At 34.6% G+C, this 23990-nt stretch overlaps 1 protein-coding gene across 7 annotated transcripts in view; it reads right to left on the minus strand.

The window, feature by feature from the left end:
- Nucleotides 1-23990, minus strand: part of RALGAPA1 (Ral GTPase activating protein catalytic subunit alpha 1) — a 264118-nt gene that overhangs the window by 73244 nt on the left and 166884 nt on the right. For 6 of the 7 annotated variants that reach the window (XM_027065594.2, XM_053224366.1, XM_053224367.1 and 3 more), the window contains 2 exons: nucleotides 17325-18189; nucleotides 14681-14752 (listed from right to left, as the gene is read on the minus strand). In XM_027065594.2, the coding sequence (XP_026921395.2) occupies nucleotides 14681-14752; nucleotides 17325-18189 (937 nt within the window). Of the gene's footprint in view, nucleotides 1-3620; nucleotides 3720-14680; nucleotides 14753-17324; nucleotides 18190-23990 lie in introns of all 7 variants that reach the window. The other variant, XR_008299366.1, reaches the window with a different exon arrangement.

The raw sequence follows: 23990 nt of genomic DNA on the forward strand, positions 1-23990 counted from the left end.
TAATTTATAAAATTGGAAAGACTCAGAACTGTTCACTTAGTACTATATAAATCTAAAAGTTGGGGGGTATCTGGGTGGCTCAGTAGGTTAAACGGCTGGCTCTTGATTTGGCTCAGGTCATGATCTCACCATTCAGGACTTCAAGCCCCGTGTTAGGCTCTGTGCTGATAGTGTGGAGCCTGCTTGGGGTACTCTGTCTTCCTCTCTCTCTGTACCCACCCCGAAAATAAATAAATAAACATTTAAAAAAATCTAAAAGTTGAGAAAAAGATATGTGCCACGTAGGAAAAAAGAGAATATAAATCTTTACAATGCAAAAGTAAAAGAGAAATCATCTTTATATTATCTATGACCTTCTTCCAATTTTTTTTATTAAAAAAATTTTTTTTTACATTTATTTATTCTTGAGAGAGAGAGAAACAGAACATGAGCAGGGGAGGGGCAGAGAGACAGGGAGACATAATCTGAAGCAGGCTCTAGACTTTGAGCTGTCAGCAGAGAGCCCAACATAGGGCTCCAACCCATGAACTGTGAGATGATGACCTGAGTTGAAGTTGGACACTTACAACTGAGCCACCCAGATGCCGCGACCTTCTTACAATTTGTAAAAGCAGAGCTCAGCTGCCCTTTCATCTCAAATTTTAATCTTTCACCATTTCTTCTTATTTTTCTGCTTACTAACTACTGCTGCTAAAATGTTTGGTATATTGACATTAGCTTAATATATACCACAGAAATGAACAATAAGGTACCAGAAAAAAAAATTAATGAACTTGCAACTTCTGTGTGACCATATAAGAATACGCATAGCACTAACGAAGTATTATGAGCTTACTACTGGAAAATTCAAAGCAAAGTCTGCTAAGTTATAAGCACTTCTGAATCCCTACATATACACTGCAATAGAAATAATAATATAAATTCTGAGATTTGAAATAAAAAAATCCAGTGGTTCAACCATGAGGAACAGGAATCAGTTAATCTAGTCAAAGAAAATAAAAGATCTATAAATAGTCTAGGGAGATAAGAGTATAACCAATGTAACTTTTTTGAGGTGCCTGGGTGGCTCAGTTGGGTAAGTGTCCAACTCTTGATTTTGGCCCAGGTCATGATCTCATGGTTTGTGAGATCAAGCCCCACACTGGCTTCTGCAGTGCAGAGCCTGCCTGGGATTCTACCCATGCCCTTCCCCCTCCCCCCGGCCTTCTCTGCTTCTTACCTTATCCTGCATGTGCACATTACTTTCTCTCATAATAAACATTTTATGAAAAATAATGTAACTTTTCATTTTTTCTCCCTAGTTCATCAGACAAGTACAAGTGTACCTCAGAGATACTGCAGGTTCAGTTCTAGGCTACAATAAAGTGAATGTAGCAATAAAGTCAAGTGGATTTTTTTTTGTTTCTCAGTGCATTTCTAAGTTACATTTGGACTATATCATAGTTTATTAAGTGTGCAATAGCATTATGTCTAAAAAAGTACATACTTCAATTAAAAAAAACCTTTATTACTAAAAATGCTAACCATCATCTGAACTTTCAGCAAGCTGTATAACCACTGATAATGGATCACCATAACAAATATAATGAAAAAGTTTGAAATATTACGAGAATTACCGAAATGTGACAGACAGACATAAAGTGAGCAAATGCTGTTGGAAAAAATGGTGCTGACAGACTTGCTTGACACAGGGTTGCCACAAACCTTCACTATGTAAAAATGGCTGTAACTGCGAAGTGAAATAAACTAAAGCACAGCAAAATGAGGTGTGCCTGTAATCAGGTTTGTCTACCGGTTTCTTGAGAAATAGCTCAAAATTCATTTTAATGTCACATAGAGTGAATTTATTTGAACCCACTGTATTGAAAAAAGAAAGGAAACTGTTGTTTCTTTTTTAAAAAAGCAAACTAATAAATGGCATGCATCCATTTGGTATAGAGTATTAAAAAAAATGCCTATGCTTTCTCAAGTAAGATGTCCCCCATATAGTCAAGGTATATATAAGACAAGTAGTAGTATAGCAGGAGCCAAGAAGTAGAAGAGCATAAGGTAACATAAAGAACCATGAACAGCCAAGACTGGCTAGTATGAACTGAGCTCTGGACTAAAGAGTCTAGTCCACGCACTAGAAAGACAGTAAGGAAAAAAAAATCAAAATTTTACTTTAGAAATATTATTCTGGTGGTGAGGACTGTTTAGATGGGGAAGTCAGGAGATGAGAGCCTATACTTAAGAGAGTTGTTATAACTCTCAATACTTGCTCCATCTTTGGCTCACTATCTTACTCATGTTTGCTTGTGGCTATGTGTTCAGGGCCCCTTGGAGGTTAATAGACATTCCTTAGAAATGCTTGCCAAGGCTGAGATGGCTTGTTTTGGCCTCTCATGAATCTGTTAGAGAGAACATTGTCTTTCCCTTCCCTGATGCACAGGTGGTATCATGAGGTCTAATTAAAGGTTAGCTGTTAACCAGGTGCATGCAAACAATCTAAGGGCTTGTGAACCCTCTGATCTCACTACAATGCCCTACTGCATGTCTCTTCGTTCTATAAAATTTGTGGACTAAGGTCTGGACTTTGCAGAGAATAACTATGCAGCTGCTGTGGACTGTCCTCTGCCTGATCCCCCGTGTCAGTAAGTTACCCCCCCAAAATTCTGTGTAAACTGTGTGGAGTTGCCTGCTTTGTTTTCCATTCCCAAAGGGCCTTGTTAATTTGGGGGATACTTTACCACCCCACTCCCCCACCTTCTAACACTCTCTTAAAAGTAATAAGAACATGAATCAAGGGGTTGGAGGCAAGAGAAGCAAAGGAGAGACAGAGGAAGGGCAAGGGAAAGGAAATGGTCAAGTTTAGGTGACTGATACGATATTTCTAAACATAACCAAGAAAATTATGAGAGGATTTGATTTGGCAATGAAATGGTGACTTTGAAATGGTAATGAGGAAGTAGGTAAAAATCTGTAACAGGCAGCTGCAAAATTATGACTGAGAATTGAGAGATAGGAGGAGTACATGGCAAGAATGGGGTTGAGAAGGTATGAGAGATATCACAATGAGAGGGATAGCTATGTTACGGGGTTAGGAGGTAAAAGATGAACCAGTGAAGACAAACTTGGAATAATAGAAAACTAGGAGTTGAACAAGGTAATTATAGTGTTACAGAAGCCAGGGGAGAAGAACATTTTAGAGAAGAGACAATAGTATTAAATTAGGGGATATAATACTCAGGGGGGTTTTAGGGCAGTGAAACTATTATATAGGATACTGTAATGGTGGACACGTGTTACTAATTTGTCAAAATGCATACAATGTACAACACAGAGAATGAACTCTTCATGTAAACTATGGACTTCCGTTAATAATAATATACCAATATTGTTTTAGCAATTTTAACAAATGTTACCACAAGGATACAAGAGACAGAGAAAATTATGTGAAGGAGGAAAGAGGGTGTGTGGGAACTCTGTGCTTTGTAATCAATTATTTTGTAAATCTAACTGCTGTAATCTTTTAAATCTTTTAAAATGCTTATTAAATTAACTAAATTTAGTTAATCAGATAAATCAAAGGGCCTGGTGAGGACTGAGAAAACTTTAGACTTGATGGTCAGGATACTAACCTTCAGAAGGATAGTTTCTGTAGAGCAGTGAGGTCTGAGAACACATGATGAGCAAGACAGCAAAAGAGATATGATTCCTGCCCTCAAGGACTTGACCATCTAGTACCAAAGATAAATTATCATGGGGAAGAGTTAGGATACAAGAACTCACAGATTACCTAGAGAGTTATTATAACTATCTTGGAAAGAAGTAATAAAAATATCTAAGAAATAATAATAATATGGTGTGATAAATGCTATGACAAGGAAGTGTTACAGGGGTCTGTGAGAGCACATCGAAGGTCCAAACATGACTACGGAGAAGGTAAAGAGTTAGGGGTAGTTTAGGGAAAGGATTTAAAAAAAAAAATGTTTAAACTGAGGCTAAAAAAAATCGATAGGAGCTATATACTCAGAAAAATTTTATAACCTAAGACTATTTCATTGTTAAAAAATAATAAAACTTCTTAAAAACTGAGAACAAACTGAGGGTTGATGGGGGGTGGGAGGGAGGGGAGGGTGGGTGATGGGTATTGAGGAGGGCACCTTTTGGGATGAGCACTGGGTGTTGTATGGAAACCAATTTGACAATAAATTTCATATATTGAACAAAAAAATAAAATAATAAAAAAATAATAAAACTAAGACAAATAACATTCAATTCTAGAAGAAAAAGAACAATATAAAACTTATAAATTAAGAAATAATAAACAAAAATTAATGAGTTAAAAAATAGAACATAGGGGTGCCTGGTGGGCTCAGTCAGGTAAGTGTCCAACTCTTGATTTTAGCTGAGGTCATGATCTCATGGTTTGTGAGTTGGAGCCCCACATGGGGCTCTCCATCCTGCTGACAGTGCCAAGCCTGGTTGAGATTCTCTCTCTCCCTCTCTCTTGGCCCCCATTGGCTCTCTCTCAAAATAAATAAATAAATTTAAAAAAAAAGGGCTCTCCCTTCTAAAAAAAACCCTAATAGAATATAATAAATGAGAAACTGTTTCTTTGGAAAGATTAAGTAGATTATGTGTATCAAGACAAGAAAGCCCACTGTAATCATGGTACATAATTAATTACAACTCTAGTTTAAAAGTTAGAAAATGTTTAAAAATCATAAACATAATAATTTGTTATTGGATACACAATATAAAAAATATATAAACTGTAGTAACATCATAACCTAAAATGCAAGGAAGAAGTAAAAATCTAAAGTTTCAGTATGCTACCTATCAAGTTCTAATCAGCTTCAAATAAGACATTATAAATATAACATATTTTATATAAGCCTCATGGTAACCACAAAGGAAAATCCTGTAGTAGATACACAAAAAATTATGACAAAGGACTCAAACATACTACTCTAAAAAGTCTTCAGATCACAAATGAAGACACCAGTAGAGAAAGCAAAAAACAAACTATCTACAAAACGGAAACAATGAAAAAATGGCATTAGTAAGTTTTTACCTCTCAATAATTACTTTAAATGTTAATGAATTAAATTTGCCAATCAAAAGACAGAATGGCTGAATAGATCAGAAAAAAAAAGTGAGTTCCAAATGATATGCTGCTTACAAGAGACTCATTTTAGCTTTACAGACAACACAACACAGAGTATGAAAATGAAGGGATGGAAAACAATATCTTAAGCAAATGGTAAAACAACAAAAAGAAGCAAAGGTTGCTATATTTGTAGACTGTGTGTTAAAAACGGTAAAAAAAAAAAAAAGAAAGTCACTACCATAAATGGGTCCATCCGTCAAGACAAAACAATTATAAATATTTATGCATCCAACACTGAAGCATCTAACTATATAAAGCAAATAGTAACAGTAAAGGGAAATAAACAGCAATACAGTAACAGCTGGGGACTTTAACACCCCACTCTCAACAATGAACAATCATCCAGACAGGAAATCAAGCAAGAAAGTACATTTGAACAGTACTACAGACCAAACAGACTTAACAGATATATATAGAACATTCTGTCCAACAGTAGCAGAATATATATTCTTCTCAAGTGCACATTCATTCTTCTCAAGTGCACATGGAAAATTACAGGCCAACACGATCTAGAACAGATCATGTGCTGGAACACAAATCTCAACAAATTCAAGAAGATAGAAATCTTATATCATGTATCTTTTCCAAACACAAAGGAATTAAACTAGAAATCAATAAACAGGAGGAAAGCTGAAAAATTCACAAATACATGGAAACTAAATGACACACTCCTAAACAACCAATGGGTCAAAAAAGAAATCAACAGGGAAATTAAAAATATCTTGAGACAAACAAAAAAGGAAATACAACAAACCATAATTTATAGAATGCAGCAAAAGTAGTTTCAAGAGGGGAGTTTATAGTGATATATACATACATCAAGAAAAAAGAGAGGCGCCTGGGTGGCTCAGTCAGTTGAGCGTCTGACTCTTGATTTTGGTGCAGGTCATGATCCTGGGGTCATGGGATTGAGCTCTGAGCTCCACGCTGGGTTCTGCGCTGAGCACAGAGCCTGCTTAAGATTCTCTCTTTCTCCCCCTCTGCCCCTCTCCCCTGTTTGTGCTCTCTCTCTCTAAAATAAAAAAAAAGAAAAGAAAAGAGATCTCAAATAACCTAACTTTACACCTAAAGGAACTAGAAAAAGAAGAATAAACTAAGCCTAAAGTTAACAGAAGAAAGGAAACAATAAAAACTAGAGCAGAAATAAATGAAATAAAGAATAGGAAAACAGAAAAAATGATCAAAACCAAGAGCTGGTTCTTTGAAAATATGAACAAGATTGGAAAACCTTTAGCTAAATAAACCACAAAAAAGAGGACCTGAATGAATGTTATAAACAAAGAGGAGATATTACAACTGATACCGCAGAAATGCAAATGATCGTAAGAGATTATGATAAACAACTATATGCCAAACGATTGGACAACCTAAAAGAAATGGTAAGTTCCTAGAAATGTAAAACCTACCAAGACTTAATTATCAAAGAACAGAAAGTCTAAACATGTAAGCAGATGGAAGCAGTAATCAAAAACCTTCCAACAAAGAAAAGCCCTGTACCAGATGGTTTCACTGTGAATTCTACTCAATAATTAAAGAAGTAATACCAATCCTTCTCAAACTCTTCCACAAAAGTGAAAAGGAGGGAATACTTCCAAATTCATTTTATCAGGAGAGCACTACCTTGATACCCAAGCTTGTTAAGAATACTATAAGAAAAGAATATTACAGGCCAACATCTCATGAGTTCAGATGCAAAAATTCTCAACAAAATACTAGCAAACAGAATTCAACAGTACATTAAAGGATCAAACAACATGATAAAGTAAGATTCATCCTCTGGATGCCAGGATGGTTCAACACATGCAAATCAATAGATGTAACACATCACATTAACAGAATAAAAGATAAAATTCACACAATCATCTCCATAGATGCAGCTAAAGAATTTGACAAAATTCAATATCCATTCATGACAAACACTCTCAACAAACTGGACAGAGTAGGAATGCACCTTAACATAATTAAGGCCTTATCTGACAAGCTCACAGCTACCATCATACAGAGAAAAACTGAAAGATTTTTTCCTAAGAACAGGAACAGATCAGGGTGCCCACACTCATCACTCTTACTCAATATAGTACTGGAAGTCCTCGCCAGAGCAATCAAGCAAGAAAAAGAAATAGAAAGCATCTGAATTGGAAAGAAAGTAATACAATTATCTCCTTTTGTAGATGACATGACCTTATAAGAAAATCCAGAAGACTCCATAAAAAAACTGTTAGAACTAGTAAACAAATTCAATAAAAATGTAGGATACAAAAATCAGTCATTTTTCTATATACTAACATTGAATTATCTGCCAAAGAAATAAAGAAAATCTCATTTATAATAGCATCCAAAAAATTTACTTAGGAAAAAATTTAACCAAGATAAAAGGTTTTCATAATGTAAACTTTAAGACATTGATGAAAGATATTGAAGAAACAAATAAAGAGAAAGATAACCTGTGGTTCATGGATTAGTATTAAAATGTTCATTTGATCCAAAGTAATCTACTGATTCACTGTAATCCTTATCAACCCAATGGCATTTTTCACAGAAACAGAAAAACTATACTAAAATTCATATGGAATCACAAAAGACCCAAGATAGTCAAAGCAATTCTGAGAAAGAATAACAAAGCTAGAGGCATCACACTTACTGATTACAAATTATATTACAACACTATAGTCATCAAATTGTATTGTAATAAAAACAAAGATCAATGGAACAGAACTGACAACCCAGAGATAAACCGATGCATAAATAGTCAACTAATATTTGACAAGGGATCCAAGAATACTCAATGGAGAAAAGATAGTCTCTTCAATAAATGGTATGGAGAAAAACAGATATTCACATGCAAAAGAATGAAACTGGACTCCTACCTTATACCACTCACAAAAACTAACATGAAATGGATCAAAGACTTAACATAAAACTCCTAGAAGAAAAATAGAAGGTAAGCTCTTTGACATTGGTCTTGGCAGTGATTTTTTTTAGATATGAAAGCACAAGCAACAAAACCAAAACTCCAAACCAAAACCAACACAAACAAGTGGGACTACGTCAAACTAAACAGCTTCTGCATAGCAGAACAGATGATAAAACGGAAAGGGAACCTACGAAATGGAAGAAAATATTTGCGAATTATATATATGTATCTGATAATGGGTTAGTGTTCAAAATATTAGTAACTCATACAATTCAACAGTAATAAAACAAGTAATGCAATTAAAGTGGGCAAAAAAAGAAAAGAGGACCTAAGAAAAATGGCCAAGGACTCAAAGAGATATTTTTCAAAGGGGATATTCAAATAGCCAACAGGTACATGAAAAGGTGTTCAGCATCACTAATTATTGGGGAACTGCAAATCAAAACCACAGGGAGATACCGCCTCACAACTGTTAGAATAGCTATCATCAAAAAGACAAGAGATAACAAGTACTGGCAAAGATGTACAAAAGAGACAACCCTTGTACACTGTTGGTGGGAATGTAAATTGATGCAGCCATTATGGAAAACAGTATGGAGGTTCTTCAAAAAATTAAAAACAGAACTACTCCATAATCCAGCAATCCCACTTCTGGGTATATATCCAAAGGAAACAAAATTACTCTCTTGAAGAGATATCTGCATCCCCATGTTCACTGCAGCATTATTTATAATAGCCAATGTGTGAAAAACAACCTGTCCATCAACAGATGAATGGATTAAGAAAATGTGGTATACATGTACAGTTGACCCATGAACAACAGGGGTTTGAACTGTGTGGGTCCACTTATAAACAAAAATTTTTCAATAAATACAGTGCAGTGCTATAGATATATTTTCTCTTCCTTATGATTTTCTCAGTTAACGTTTTTCCTATAGTTTAAAGAGTACAATATATAACACATACAACATATAACACATATGTCAGTTGACTGTTTATGCTATCAGTAAAGCTTCTGGTCAACATCAGGCTATTAGTAGTTAAGTTTTGGGGGAGTCAAAGCTGTATACAGACATTCAACTGCACGAGGACAGGAGTGGGGAGAGTTGGTGCCCCTGACCCGTGTTGTTCAAGAGCCAACTAAATAATGGAATTCAGCCATAAAAAAAAGAAGGAAAGCCTGCCATTTGTGACAATTTAGATGAACCTTGAGGGCATTATGCTAAGTGAAATAAGTCAAAGAAAGACAAATATTGTATGTTCTCTCTTATATGTGGAATCTGAAATACTGAACTCATAGAAACAGAGAACAGATTGGTTCCAGGGGTGGGGAGGGGGTAAGGGGCAAAATTGGTGAAGGTGGTCAAAGGGCATAAACTTCCAGTTGTAAGATGAATTCGGGGGAAGTAATGTACAGCATGCTAACTATAGTTAACAGTACCGTACTATATATTTAAAGGTTGCTAAGAGAGAGGGTTTTTTAAAGTTTTCATTACAAAAAATAATTGTAACATGTAACTAAAATAGATGTGTTAACTAACCTTATTGTGGTAATCGTTTTGCAATATGTATATTTACAAATCATTACGTTTAAACCATAAACTAACAAAATATTGTATGTCAATTCTATCTCAATAAAGCCAGGTTGAAAAACTTTGAAGGGATAATATGGGAATACATAAATTAATTAATTTTTTAAAAAGAGAAAAGTCCAACAAAAATAAAAGGAGAAAAGGAATAGGACAGAATTATGATACTATTACCTGCTAGTATACGTTTTGAAAGTCTCAATGAAAAAGAGTTTTGTAAAAAACCAAAAAGATAAAATACATTGAAAATGACCCAAGAGCTAAAAGAAAACCAAGAGACTAATAACGAGACAAATGGGAAGAATTAGAAATTTTACTAATTGTTCTAAATTTTCAAACAACAGATAATATTCATTTCATGAACCTGGCTATAGCCTTAATTCTAAAAACATAATAAGAACAGATAAAAATTTAAACATAGAATATGCTTAGAAGTGGACTATACACTAATTCAAAATGAAAATGTAGTATATTTAACATAACAGGAAGTCAAATGACCCAGTAGGGTTTATCCCAAGAATGCAAGAATTACTTAGTATTATCAATGTAGTGGTTTTAAAGTACATCAATTAGTTAAGAAAGCAAAACTATATGAAAATTTGAATAGATGCTGAAAAAGATTCCTTTAACAGGATGTCCACTCTCTCTTACAATAACTACTGAACACTGTAGTGCAAGTTCTAGTCAATGTAATAAAACATGATATAAACAAAAACAGGCATAACTCTTAGAAAAGAGATTATTTGTAGATAATTATATACCTAGACAGATCCTAAGACTGAGATAACTATAAAATGTTTAAAATAAATAAGAGAATTCACTAAAGTATCTGGATAGCAAAATATAATGGGAAATAAATTCTATTTAGAATAGTATCACAGCAGGGGCGCCTGGGTGGCTCAGTTGGTTAAGTGGCTGACTTCAGCTCAGGTCATGATCTCGCGGTCTGTGAGTTCGAGCCCCGCATTGGGTTCTGTGCTGACAGCTCAGAGCCTGGAGCCTGCTTCGGATTCTGTGTCTCCCTCTCTCTCTGCTCCTGCCCTGCTTGTGCTCTATCTCTCTCTGTCTCTCAAAAATAAACAAATGTTAAAAAAAATTTTAGAATAGCATCACAGCAATAAAATAACCCTAAAAGTAATGTCTGGGCCCCAGAATAAATGAAAAACATGCCATGATTACTAATGGGAAGAATGATAACAAATGTGCTTATTCTTTCTATATGAAAGTTTTATTGCATATCAAAGCAAAATATCAATGAGATTTTTTTCTGGAAAACAACAGCCTAATTCTAACATGTATCTAGAAGAATAAACAGGTGAAAATATCTAAGAAAAGAAGCATATGTATGAGGAGGGTGAGGAAGAAGACTGGGCCTATCAGATATTAAAATATAAAGCTACAATAAGTGAAACACTAACATCTGCACAAAATTCATAGAAAAATCAAAAGAAATGAACAGATAGTTTTGAAATACACAGCTTACTATTTGACAAAGGAAACATTAAATCAATGGGAAAGGTATATATTACCAACAAATTACAGAGAAAGACTATTCTCCAATATTCATTTCTTACTGCATAAACTAAAACGTATTCCAGAAGAAATAAAGAATTAAATGTAAAATAATTACCACTCCAACAAGTAACTATGGATCTAGAAGGAAATATAATAGAATGTTTAACTGATTTCAAGACAGAATTAATTCTTGAAGTATGATTAAACAATTGAAAAAAATCCAAAGAAAAAAGACTGAGAGACATAATTACATACAAATGAAAAACCTGTATGTTAAACAATGTGAAATTGTTGAAAACTGATAGCCAAACAACTAATTGGGAAAACTCCCACAATAAGTACGAAAGTTAATCCTTATATAACCATATATGTAAGAGAGCTCTTACAGGTTAGAAAAATTCCACTTTAAATAGAAAAAGGACACTAAGAAGGAGTAAAATTTGTTACAAATACATGAAAAATATTAACTTTGTTACTAATAAAGAACTATAAATTAAAGAGATACCATGACCTGCCTCTCAAGCTAGGAAAGATTTAGAAATGTGATTAACACCTTGTGTTGGCCAAGTAGAATTTCTATAAGTATTCTTATACAGTGTTGGTAGGAGTAGAAATTAGTACTTAGTGAAAGGTGGTTTTGCAATATATATGACCTGAAGTAAGTTCTTATGCTTTGAAGTAATAATTCTATTTCTAGAAATCTATCCTAGGGCATGATACTAAAAACAACTTAAATGTCCAATAATCACAGAACTTGGCACCATAAAAAATTATTTTTGAAAAATATCAAAATGGTTGAGGAAAATGCTCACAATATGATAAAGTTTTAAAAAATGTTTTATTTTAAAAAATAAATGTTATTAAATGTTTATTTATTTTGTTTTAAAAATGTTTATTTTTTTAAATGTTTATTTATTTTGAGAGGCTGGGGGTAGGGGCAGAGGGCAAGAATCCCAAGCAGGCTCCATGCTCAGCAAGGAGCCTGACGCAGGGCTTGATCTCATGACTGTGAGATCGTGACCTGCACCGAAATCAAGAATTGGATGCTTAACGGACTGAGCCACCCAGGCACCCCAATGATAAAGTCCTTTTTAAAAGATAACTTACTATGTACATATATATTACTGTGATTCCAGTTTTTTAAAACAAACAAATCAAATGTATGTCTATCAAAAAAGAGAAAAATTACATAAACAAATGTTAAGAATAGTGTTATAAATACAGTAAAACCTTGGTTTGTGATCATAATTTGTTCTGGAAACATGCTTGCAATCCAAAGCACTCGTATATTAAAGCCAATTTCAAGAACCACTGGCTCATTTATCAAGTTAAAATTTATTATAAATGTTTGCTCATCTTGTGGAACACTCAAAGAACAAGTTACTTGCAATCCAAGGCTTTACTGGTAGATTGTTTATTTTTCTATTGTATATTTTCTATAATAACCAGAGAAATGAAACATTATTTTTAAAAGATTATTCTAAGAAAAGCTAAGAACAACAAAAACCAAAGAATTGAGTAAAGATTCTATTTTCTCATAAAATTTGGTAGTAAAAGGCATAAAAAAGATAGACTGTAGCTTCAAAGGATGGTAACTGAGAAGTTCTGTTTAAAGGAAAGTAACAGGTGTGCTGATGGTAAAGGGTAAGTAGAAATACAAGATAAAGATGGATAACTTTTTGAAGATCCTAGAGCAGTCAGAAAAGGTAGTAAGTAGAAGTACATATGGGGGGAAAAGGCTTTTCTGAAACTGAAGGTGAGCAAGAAAAGATGGCTCAATACAGAAATTTTAAAGCGAGGGGCGCCTGGGTGGCTCAGTTGGTTAAGTGTCCGACTTTGGCTCAGGTCATGATCTCAGGGTTGGCGGGTTGGAGCCCGGCCTCAGACTCTGCTGACAACTCAAGAGCCTGGAGCCTGCTTCAGATTCTGTCTCTCTGTCAAAAATAAACAGATTTTAAAAAAAAAAGGAATTTTAAAGAGAGGAAGTTATAAGTCAGAGTTGTTTGATATGGGAAAGGAATGAATTATCTTTACTATGCATTCCTATAGAATAATGATGGCATGTGGTTGGCTTGATTCAAATTAGTTCCTTAATCGTCAGAATCACTGAATTTAATTTATGAGATGTGACTAATGTGTGTTAAAATGTGAATGTGTGGAGGAAGAAGAAAGGTTAGGAACTATTGTTCTACCAGACTTTTATATAAGAGGTCAAACAATTGAATTGAATCCTTAATGAGGTTAGAATAGAGATGATCATTTGACTATAAGGAAGGGCTTAAAAAACAAAGAAGCAGTTTATAATAATTACTCTGAGAAACAAGGTAAGAAGTAAACAAGGGATAAGAAATTTGCCGAACAGTAGAGAAGGTATTGATGAAGTTAAGGAGCATGAATCTACACTAACTCCTATATCACAATGGTTTGATCATTTTCTCTAGTAATATACCTCTGCCTAGGAGTAGAGAAAGTAGATGTTAAGAATGATTCCAATTGGAGAACTGATTGGAATTAATATATATATTGATTATCTACATACCTACATATATAAACTTAAATGGAAGAGTAGTTTTGAAAATGCCAGAAATGGTATTTTTATAGTTGACAACGTGCAAATTAGCTGGACAGGGCAAGTGAAATCAGAGGTTGGTGGCAGACTGACCGTGGAAACAGAAAAAGCAAAAAACTGGAAACATGAAAGTACAAAACAGCAGCTGACAAAGATGTGAGAGAGTGAGAAATGGATGTTAAGTAGGTTGTGGATTTGAGATCTCAGAAATACAGGCATTCTGAGTAATGGTAACATTCAAAGCATCGCTTTATTAATGTATTTCTAGTTATACTGCCCCAAAGCACTTACCCATAAATTTTATTTTTTGAGTCTAGAAAAGAAAGTAGCACATATACATGTCAACCTTATAGGAATTCCAGTTAAGTGATATTCTGCAATTTCTAGCACTGGTTTCCCAGAAATCTTGTCCATATACATCCCATATGCATCAAGAACCTAGATACCATTAAAATAATGATGTAAGAGTTTTACATATCAAAACCTACATGTAAATGGGCACATAATCCAAGAGCTTAATCAGAAATCAGATTTATAGCAATATAATAACCTACATCCATCTTTGTTCCATTAATATTTTTAGTATGTACTAGCTTGTATTCACCAGTCATTTCACTTGAGACCTCTGAGACTAATCAAAAAGGGTATACTTGGAATATCTACATACAGGAAAACCAAAGGACATTTTATAGTTTCAATTAGATTTCTGCAATCAAAAGAATTCTGAAATGCATAAAAAAGGGTAAACAATTCCGAGATACCAAATACTTTAACATAGCCCTGAACTTTCTTCAAAAAGCTTATTACTGAAAGGTATAAATAAATGAAATGTAGTTCTTCTCAGAAAGTTAGAAATCAACAATACAGTATTATTCACACATAAAGAGAAATAGCTGACAGTTGCTAGTTATATATTTGAAGGTTCTCCAACAACTTACCACTGTCTGGAATCCAAGTTCCTAAGTTCTCTCAGTAGTTTCTCATTTTTCTTCAGGAGATGAAAGCTCCTCCTAAACAGAGAGATTTATAAACATTTTCATCACCTTTGCAGTGAACAACATGACAGTCCCGGAAATACTTTCCACTCTACTCATGCAACTCTTAAACACTTTTCTTGCCTTTTCATACTTCTAACACAAAGGAGAACAGACCCTAAAAGAAATGTAAAGAATATAGGTCATTATTTCTACTTAGGCCTTCACAGATTTCTGTTAGTGGAACATTATCTATTGGTCACTTCAATTTTTCCTTGCAGAAGCTTATAAAGCTCATATCCAGAAAAATGGACAAAAATATTTGTAGGTTCCTTAAGAGTTCCCTAAAAATATGTAAGAAAGCTGTTCCTAATGAGAAATAAAATACTCACAAAATCTAAATCATTACCAAGTAAGCATATGGATTACCAAGTAATCCAGATGGAATTTGCTTTGCTTTCTTGTTTTACCTTATGGGTATTTTTTACACTATGAAGCAATGTAGAAATTTCACCAAATTGGTTCTATAGGTGCTAAATATGTACAAATTATATTCATCAAATCAATGTTTGCTGTGGCAAAATATAGCTTCCCACCTTTAATTTTTTTATGAGACAGAATATGGACCATCCTATAGTAAAAGAGAATAGAGTGCACTCCTGTGAGTGCATTACTACGTTTGGACATACCATCAGACAAATTGTGTTCCTGACAAAATGCCTTTCCCATAAGGTAGAGGATACTCCCTTCTAATAAACGGAAGGATTTAAATTAAGTAAGATTATAAACACTGGTCAATCAAGTAGAACTCCATTTCAAAGCTTCACCTGCATTTAAATTACTCTTAAGATTTATTCATCCAGTGATACTTGAGCTCCCCTCTTACTGCAAATTGAACAAAAACAATACATTAAACAATGCTGCTTCTTCCACTTCCCTACAGCTTTTAGTATCAGAAATTTTAAAAATCAAATGTACAGTAATGCTTTACACTAGTGTACAATTTTGGCATTTTATGTACATTATCTAATTTAATTCTCATATTCATGTGAGATGAGAGTTATTTCCTCAACTTATAGTCTGAAGCTTAAAGATTAAATGACCTAACCTGGTTCTTCTGATTTAAATCTAATGCCTTTTCATTTAACTCTTACATGAATACTTTGTGTTTATTCCAAGTTTTTAACATGGTTTTTTACAATATATGTAAGAAAACAAAATTTAAAAAAATGAAATAAAGATTCTTTTCTTGATTTGATGCTAAATCTTGAGTTAATTTCTCTGATACAAACAAGAAAAGATCATACTGCTGTCACTCTAAAAAACCTGTTAGGCTGATGTGACATAAAAAGAAATATGTATTTCGGCTCCGCTCCCAGTTCCTGACACAGAGCTCCTAAAACTCTCGTAATTTCCTGAGTGACGAAGGTGACAGGAACATCTTACATAGAGTGCCTAATTCCCTTCCAATTCCTTGGTAACAGAAACATCTTTGTTCTGATGAGGTGATGCTTGGTGGGCTCCTAGAAAACTTCAGGATAGGGCTTGGACATCATGATGAAAGCACAAACCATGATTAGGAGCTTGGAACTTCAGAGGCGGCTCAGTTGGTTAAGCATCCGACTCCTGGTTTCGGCTCAGGTCGTATCTCACGATTTGTGAGTTCGAGCCCTGCATCGGGCTCTGTGCTGCTGGTACAAAACCTGCTTGGGATTCTCTCTCCCTCTCTCTGCCCTTCCCCTGCTAGCACTCTGTCTCTCTCAAAATAAATAAATAAGCTTAAAAAAAATAAAAATAAAAAGAAGCTTGGAACTTTCAGCCTCCCTATGGGGAAGGGAGAATGGTAATAATTAATCATACCTATATGAAGAGGTCTCCGTAACAATCCCTACACTATGAGGTTCAAAGAGCTTCCCGGTTAGTCAACTCAATTCAATGTGCTGGAAGGGTGGCAGACCCCAACTCCACAGGAACAGAAGCTCCTGCAACTTGGGATCCTTTCAGACTTCACCCTACATGCCTCTTCATCTCTATGTTCATCTGTACCTTTAACTAACCTTTATAATAAACCCCTAGATAGAAGTAAATGTTTAATGAGTCATTATAGTGAATTATCATTATAGGTGGTTATCTGATTTGTAGCTAGTTGGTTTTAAGTATGGACTTGCAACTTTTGTCTGAAGTGGGAGGCAGAACTTGTGGGTCTGAGCCCTTAATCTGTTTGTGCTGACTCCAGTCAGTGCTGGAACTGCCTGGTGTAGAAAACCGCGTTTGGTGTCAGAAGCGTTATAAGAAAAAATAGTTTTTACTATCAGTTTACAAGAAGGTTGGAAAAATAAGATTTCTTTCAATTATATGAGCTATAATTTCTTTTTCTTTTATTTTTATTTTTTATAATTTCTAAGTCATAGTTCTACTATTCATTATGAAAATGTTAATAGTTAATTTATTGAGTTTTATTTTTATTCCCTTGAATCCTGATCTGAAATCTGTCCAGTGGCCAAACAACTAACTGGCAGATAAAATTTAGTGAGGAAAAGAACAGAGACTAAAATGCTTGATCAAAAGATGAATAAGATTAATGTTAAAAAAATTCTTTTATTCTTACCTTTTGTCCCAGGAGTTCATTCCCAATATGCTAAGAAGCAATCTGCAATAATAAAATGCTGACTGAGGCTTTTGAGGTGTTGGTTCATCTTGCTCCACAGCTTTCATGTTTAAGTCATTAAAGTGTTTCTCAACAAATTCTTTTTCCTCTGTATGCTGCTTAAGGATAGCATTAATAACATCATTTTCCTGTTTTTCAGAAATGCACACAGGTTGTGGAGCAGGAATATTAAGTGAAATTCCAGTTCTCTGTAAGCATTCAGGACTAGTTATACCTAAATATTGCAAAAGCTCATCAAGAACATCTTCTTCATCTCTTATGGTATCCCAAGTTGGTACAGTTTCTCTAAATCCTCTTTTAAACGGGAGGGAAACCCCATCATTTACTGTTATATCTTCTAAGCATTCATTAGATGTAGGAGGCTCTTCGGCCTTCTCTTGACGAGATGATGAAAGTATGAGGGATGTAGGTTCTGACAAGCCACTCACAGGAGGTGGTCCATACAGGATGGCAGAATCCCAGGAATATTTTCCGGAGAGATCACGTACTATGATTCTGACATTTGAATTGGCTGATGCAAGGCCAGCTGATAAACCTCCTCCAGGTATACTCTCTTCTGATCTGATCTGGATACAGGACACTAAGGTTGTATTGTTCAACACAAAGAACTGGATATTTGGACTCTCAAAGAGTTCAGGAGAAAGTTCAGTACTTTCACTGTAATGATTGTCATGATTTTCACACACCTGACTTGTTAACATAGCAGGACCACCACTCATTGGATAATGGCCCAAGTGATTTACCAGATGTGTAATAACAGTGCGGGCGGCTATAGAGATTAATCCTTGTTGCATCTGAGTTTTCACTAGAAATAAGAAATATAAGTGAGTGGGGATACTGCTGCTTCCTAGGTAGGAAGTCATGTAACAATGAAATTTTTAGAAAACAAATGGAGATTTCATCACATTATCAAAATCATATTCAGATATTAGAGTAAATATTTTCAATTTAGATTCTGTTTTATAAGAATGATGGCAAAGAAGAAAACTCTTGATGAAGTTTTGTTAATTTTTTTAAAAAGCCCTTTTCAAAGTTTTGCTTATGGATTCACAATTTAAACTTAAGCCTTCATAAAGAAATCACACTTTCTTTTTTTTAAAGCTTTATTTATTTATTTAGAGAGAGAGAGCGCGTGAGCAGAGGAGGGGCAGAGAGAGGGCAAGAAGAATCCCAAGCAAGCTCCGCGCTATCAGTGCAAAGCCCAATGCCAGGCTCAAACTCACGAACTGTGAGATCATGACCTGAGCCGAAATCAAGAACTGGACGGTTAACCTACTGAGCCATCCAGGCACCCCTGTAAATCATACTTGCAAAGAAGGATCACAAGTCTTATAAATCACTTAAAATCACTCAGTACACAGATTAAAAAGCCAATGAAATCCAACTGATAAATTTCTTATCTCATGAGTAGATTCAGAGAAACTGCATGCCTTAACATGGCATTTAATTACGGTTTTTATCAATGATGTAAAAGTTTCAGAGAAAATAATCTTTTACTAAACTTTAGGAGTCAGGATCAATTTAAACAGTGAATCAACATAACCAGTATATACCATGAAAACTTTCAGGGAAATCATATTTTATGGGCCTGCTTATGTATTGTATTTTTGTAAGATATTCTTTTGGGTCATTGTGGTCCCAGTTAGTTGGATGTCAGAAGCATTTTTTCCCCTTCCTTACACACATTAGGGAAAGCAAATAGATAAGGAGCATATCCATATCAAGGAGTAAAAAAAGAAAACAAAGAATACAGCAGTCAAGGGCATGAAATGGCAGGACCTGAAGGAGGAGGAAGAGTGGGGGGAGAAGGAAGACAGAAAACAGAATAAAGGGAGGAAGGAAGGAAGAAGTGGAGAGAGACAATAACTTGGCAAAGCCCACTAGCCAAACACTGCCAGTGTGACTGCAAGCAGGTTGATGTGGAAGCCAATTCTAAAATGAGTGGTGTCGGGAAGTTGGGGACAGTCTTGATACTTTTCATCTACGAGACAGGGGAAGAGTTGTCATTGGTAAGGAAGCACTCATCATTTATGTTAGAAGAGGATGTTTAGTTGTGTGTTGGTATGTGTGTGTACATACAGTGTTGTCTTAGTTATAGACATGATTACAGAATGATTGTGTCTCTATATTGTTCTACCATAGTCATAGAGTGATCTTGTCTGAACACTGTTTATATTCTGAAAGTTAATCATTTGGAAACACTATGGCCTATCTGCCAGAATAAATCTAGATTTGAGAATGTCCTGATGATCAAAGTACTATCTACATAAATTCCTTAGTTTTAAGTGTACTTTGTGATGCATTTTGGCAACTGTACAGAGTTGTGTAACCACCAACATAATATGTAGTAAAATTCCGACATAAAAAAATAAATTATATTTTATGTAAATTATATCTCAATAAACTCCACTTTAAAAAAAAGTTTATTGTTGAAAGTGCTGCTATAAACATTGGGTACAAGTCCCCCTATGCATCAGCACTCCTGTATCCCTTGGCCTAAATGTCCATCAACTGATGAATGGATAAAGAAATTGTGGTTTATATACACAATGGAATACTACTTGGCAATGAGAAAGAATGAAATATGGCCTTTTGTAGCAATGTGGATGGAACTGAAGTGTTATGCTAAGTGAAATAAGTCATACAGAGAAAGACAGATACCATATGTTTCACTCTTATGTGGATCCAGAGAAACTTAACAGAAGACCACGGGGGAAGGGAAGGAAAAAAAAAAAGTTAGAGAGGGAGAGAGCCAACCCATAAGAGACTCTTAAAAACTGAGAATAAACTGAGGGTTGATGGGGAGTGGGAGGGAGAGGAGGGTGGGTGATGGGTATTGAGGAGGGCACCTGTTGGGAGGAGCACTGGGTGTTGTATGGAAACCAATCTGACAATAAATTTCATATTAAAAAAAGTTTGTAAGGACATTAGCTTGTGCACTGCTCATGTGATGCTTAAAAAGAAGCAAGAGAAAAGAATAGTGTTATATTTTCAAGGCCATAGCCCTCACTGACTACAAGCAGAGATCAGCAAGAAACCAGCTGCTATGCCATTAATAGCAAAAACATCTTTTGCCATTATTCCAACTCTAAAAGAGAACTTTGGTTGACTTTGAAATGTTGGAGTATCAAAATTTTAATCTTCTTCCATTATCAATCATGTTTTATGACAACATACATGTATATATATGAATATTTTTCAGTTTACTTAAAAAGTTCCAATTATATTGAGTTGTTCTTCAATTATAAATACGCCTAGTTCTGAAAATCAGCTATTCAACACTAGATAACACTAAATGATTAACCTTAATTCAATCCTACATTTTTTCAAGACCATATGCAGGTCAAGTAAAAAGATATGTCATTGGATGAAAAAACAGAGAAGTGGCTTGAATGTAGTGTCTGCTTTCCCTTCCCCTCATTAAAACTTAGAATGCAATGAAAGTTCATGCTGTTGGGGACCTTACAGACAATTTAGCCAGTACTCATCATTTTGAACGTGAGGACAAGTGGGTACACAAGAGCTAAGGGATTGGTCTACCAAAGAACAGGGCAGGTCTTTGCTTCCCAGTTCAGTGTTAGTTCCATCTTTACCACAACTCTAATTTCCGTATTTTTATCTTTTGTTAAAATGCCCTTTTTGGGGCGCCTGAGTCAGTTAAGGGTCTTGAGTCTTGAATTTGGCTCAGGTCATGATCTCATGGTTTGTGAGGTTGAGCCTCATGTCGGGCTCCGACTGACAGCCACGAGCTTGCTTGGGATTTCCTCTCTCTGCCCCTCCCCACTAGTGTTCTCAAAATAAATAAACATTTTTAAAAAATGCCCTTTTCTTTTAGCAAATCACTGTGACATATGGAAACAATTCAACTTTTTTTCCCTGTGTATAGTAACTTCAAGATAGTATTATTTAGCATACCTTAGTATCTATAAAGGCCAGATCAATTGAAAAGCTCATCTAACTAAGACCTAATCACATTTTAAATGGTAATAAAAGGGGTGTCTGGGTGGCTAAATTGTTTGAATGTCCGACTTCAGCTCAGGTCATAGTCTTGCGGTTCGTGAGTTTGAGCCCCGTGTTGGGCTCTGTGCTGACAGTCTGGAGCCTGGAGCCTGCTCTGATTCTGTGTATTCCTCTCTCTCTGCCCCTCCCCTGCTTGTACTCTCTCCCTCTCAAAAATAAACAAACAGAAAAATTGTAATAAAAAATTGTAATTAAAGACATTACAAATTTTTTGATGTATGAAAAGAATTTTCTGTTCTTTCTTTGTCCTCCTCCTTTTGAGTGATAAACTTAAATATATGACTTGTTCTAAGCAATGAATCTTTTTTGTAGAACATTTTTGAGAAGTGAAAGAATATAATTTAATAGAAACATCACAAAACAGAGAAAAATTCCTGACTTCGCCTCTGGCTTGATCTGTGATCTTAGAGAAATCACATGAAACACCTCAAACACCACTTTTCTTTAAGAATAATACAGATTTTTTTTATAAAGATGAATTGAAAACTTGTATACAAAGTTGAATATAACAGAAACAATATAAATCATTCAATTTTGACAGCATTATAAGTATCACAGGTTTTATGAGTTCCTTTTTCAAACTTACTTATAAATAAACTGCAAGAATGAGCCAGCTCTCCCCCAAACAAAACCCTAGTCCTAGGTTCCTGTCCATCCTATACATCCTCTTCTCAAAGGAAGAGACAGTGGGAATGCAGTTCAAATGAACTCATTTACGAATCTGTCATAATTACTAACACTGAGAACACTTACAAACTATATTTAGATTTTAGATGTAGGTAACAGCATTTTCTTTCCTAAACTGCTTGTCTAAATTCAGGATATATATAAATATGGAAGGATAAAAATCTCTCAATTTGTTAATTGGACAATTTTATTTAAAATTTTGAGTTATGAACTATGGAACATATGTATCTCTCCTCAAAATCAATTTAGATATAAAGAAAACATATGAAATTCTCTAATTTAGATATTCAAAATGAAATTCTAAATAACTAGCCTTGTGAGAAAATGTAACATGAAGATATCGATGCTTCTAAGGCTTTGTGTAACTAACATTCATTTAAATAAGTCTATTCAGGGTTGTCTTTTCAGATTGTCAGATTAAACAAACCCTACAGCATTTGCAGCAAACCCATAATTACAGATTATTACAGCATACAAAAGCAGCAAGACATAAAAAGCTGCTGCGATTCATTGCACTCCAATAGAACATGCAGAGGAAGTTAATTTTGGCAAATGCTTTAAATATTAGCTTTGCATAATATGTATAGGTGAAACTGTAATTAGGACAAAATGAATCCTTTGGAGCCTCCTTTCACTCTGACCCTGCAAATGATGACTTTTTGCTAATAAGACTACTGCTATTTGACAAAAAGCCAACTTTACTACCTTGCTTTATTATTTAGTAAATTTAATAATTACACCTACTCCTGCCAATAGTCCGCAAATCAGACTCGTTCAATCTAATACTGAGCTTATTAGGGACACTCTATGTTTAGAAGTCTTTGGCCAAAAAAGTGCTTGAAGATGATGAAACATGCCTTAGACAAGGGCACAATGATTAGTCACTTTGCCATATTAAAAAAAAAAAAAAACGAACACAGCATGTTGTCACTATAGACCACAGGATCACCTGCTGTTGGCTTACAGCTGTTCCTAAAAGGTTCTGCATTAATCTGGTCCTTTATACCTTTAAGAAAGTCCAAAGGGAACAACTTAGCACATTTAGAGAACAATACTCCACAGAGTATTTGGTATCAATATAAAACTCATCTATTTAAATCTTTACCTTTGTGTCTTTTACTGTAACTGTTAATGGTACAGTAAATTTTGTCTGAAATACATTAAAAACTCCCTTTACATAAGTAAACTACTTATTTCACTGTTTAACAAGTGTGCTATACTGCCCTCAGGCTTCATGATTTTACCCTTTTGAGAATAATGCAAAAAGTAACTAATCTTTTCAGATAATTTTGCTTTTAAGTAAAATAAACAGTTTTACTATACCAAATCTAAAGAATTAAATATATAAAGTTTTCTATATATCAATTATGGTCTAAATTATTTTGCTATACTATGCTTCCTAGTATATCTCTACTATATCTGAGCTTCAATTTAAATCTTATATTCTTATTTCAGTTCTGTATACAGCTGACCCTTGAAAAATATGGGGGTTAGGGCACTGACCCCTCCATGCAGTGAAAAATCCACATTTTAACTTTTTACTTCTCCCAAATTTAACTGCGAATAGCCTATTGTTCACAAAAAGCCTTACCAACAACATAAGCAGTTGATTAACACACATTTTGAATGTTTTTTTTGTATTGTCTACTGTATTCTTATAATAAAGCTAAAGAAAAGAAAATCATAAAGAAGAAAAAATATATTTATAGTAAAAAAAAAAAAAACTCCATGTGTCAGTGGACCTGCACAGTTCAAACCCATACTGGTCAAGGGTCAACTGTATTTGTGTTCTAGAGAAACTATTAGCAATTTGTGACCAATCCCAAACCCTAGCCCTATTTCTTTGATGTGTAACTTCATATCTTTATTTGCATTCTATGTCACCAATCCATCATCATG

Source organism: Acinonyx jubatus, chromosome B3, assembly GCF_027475565.1.
Source record: "Acinonyx jubatus isolate Ajub_Pintada_27869175 chromosome B3, VMU_Ajub_asm_v1.0, whole genome shotgun sequence".
Lineage (NCBI taxonomy): Eukaryota > Metazoa > Chordata > Mammalia > Carnivora > Felidae > Acinonyx > Acinonyx jubatus.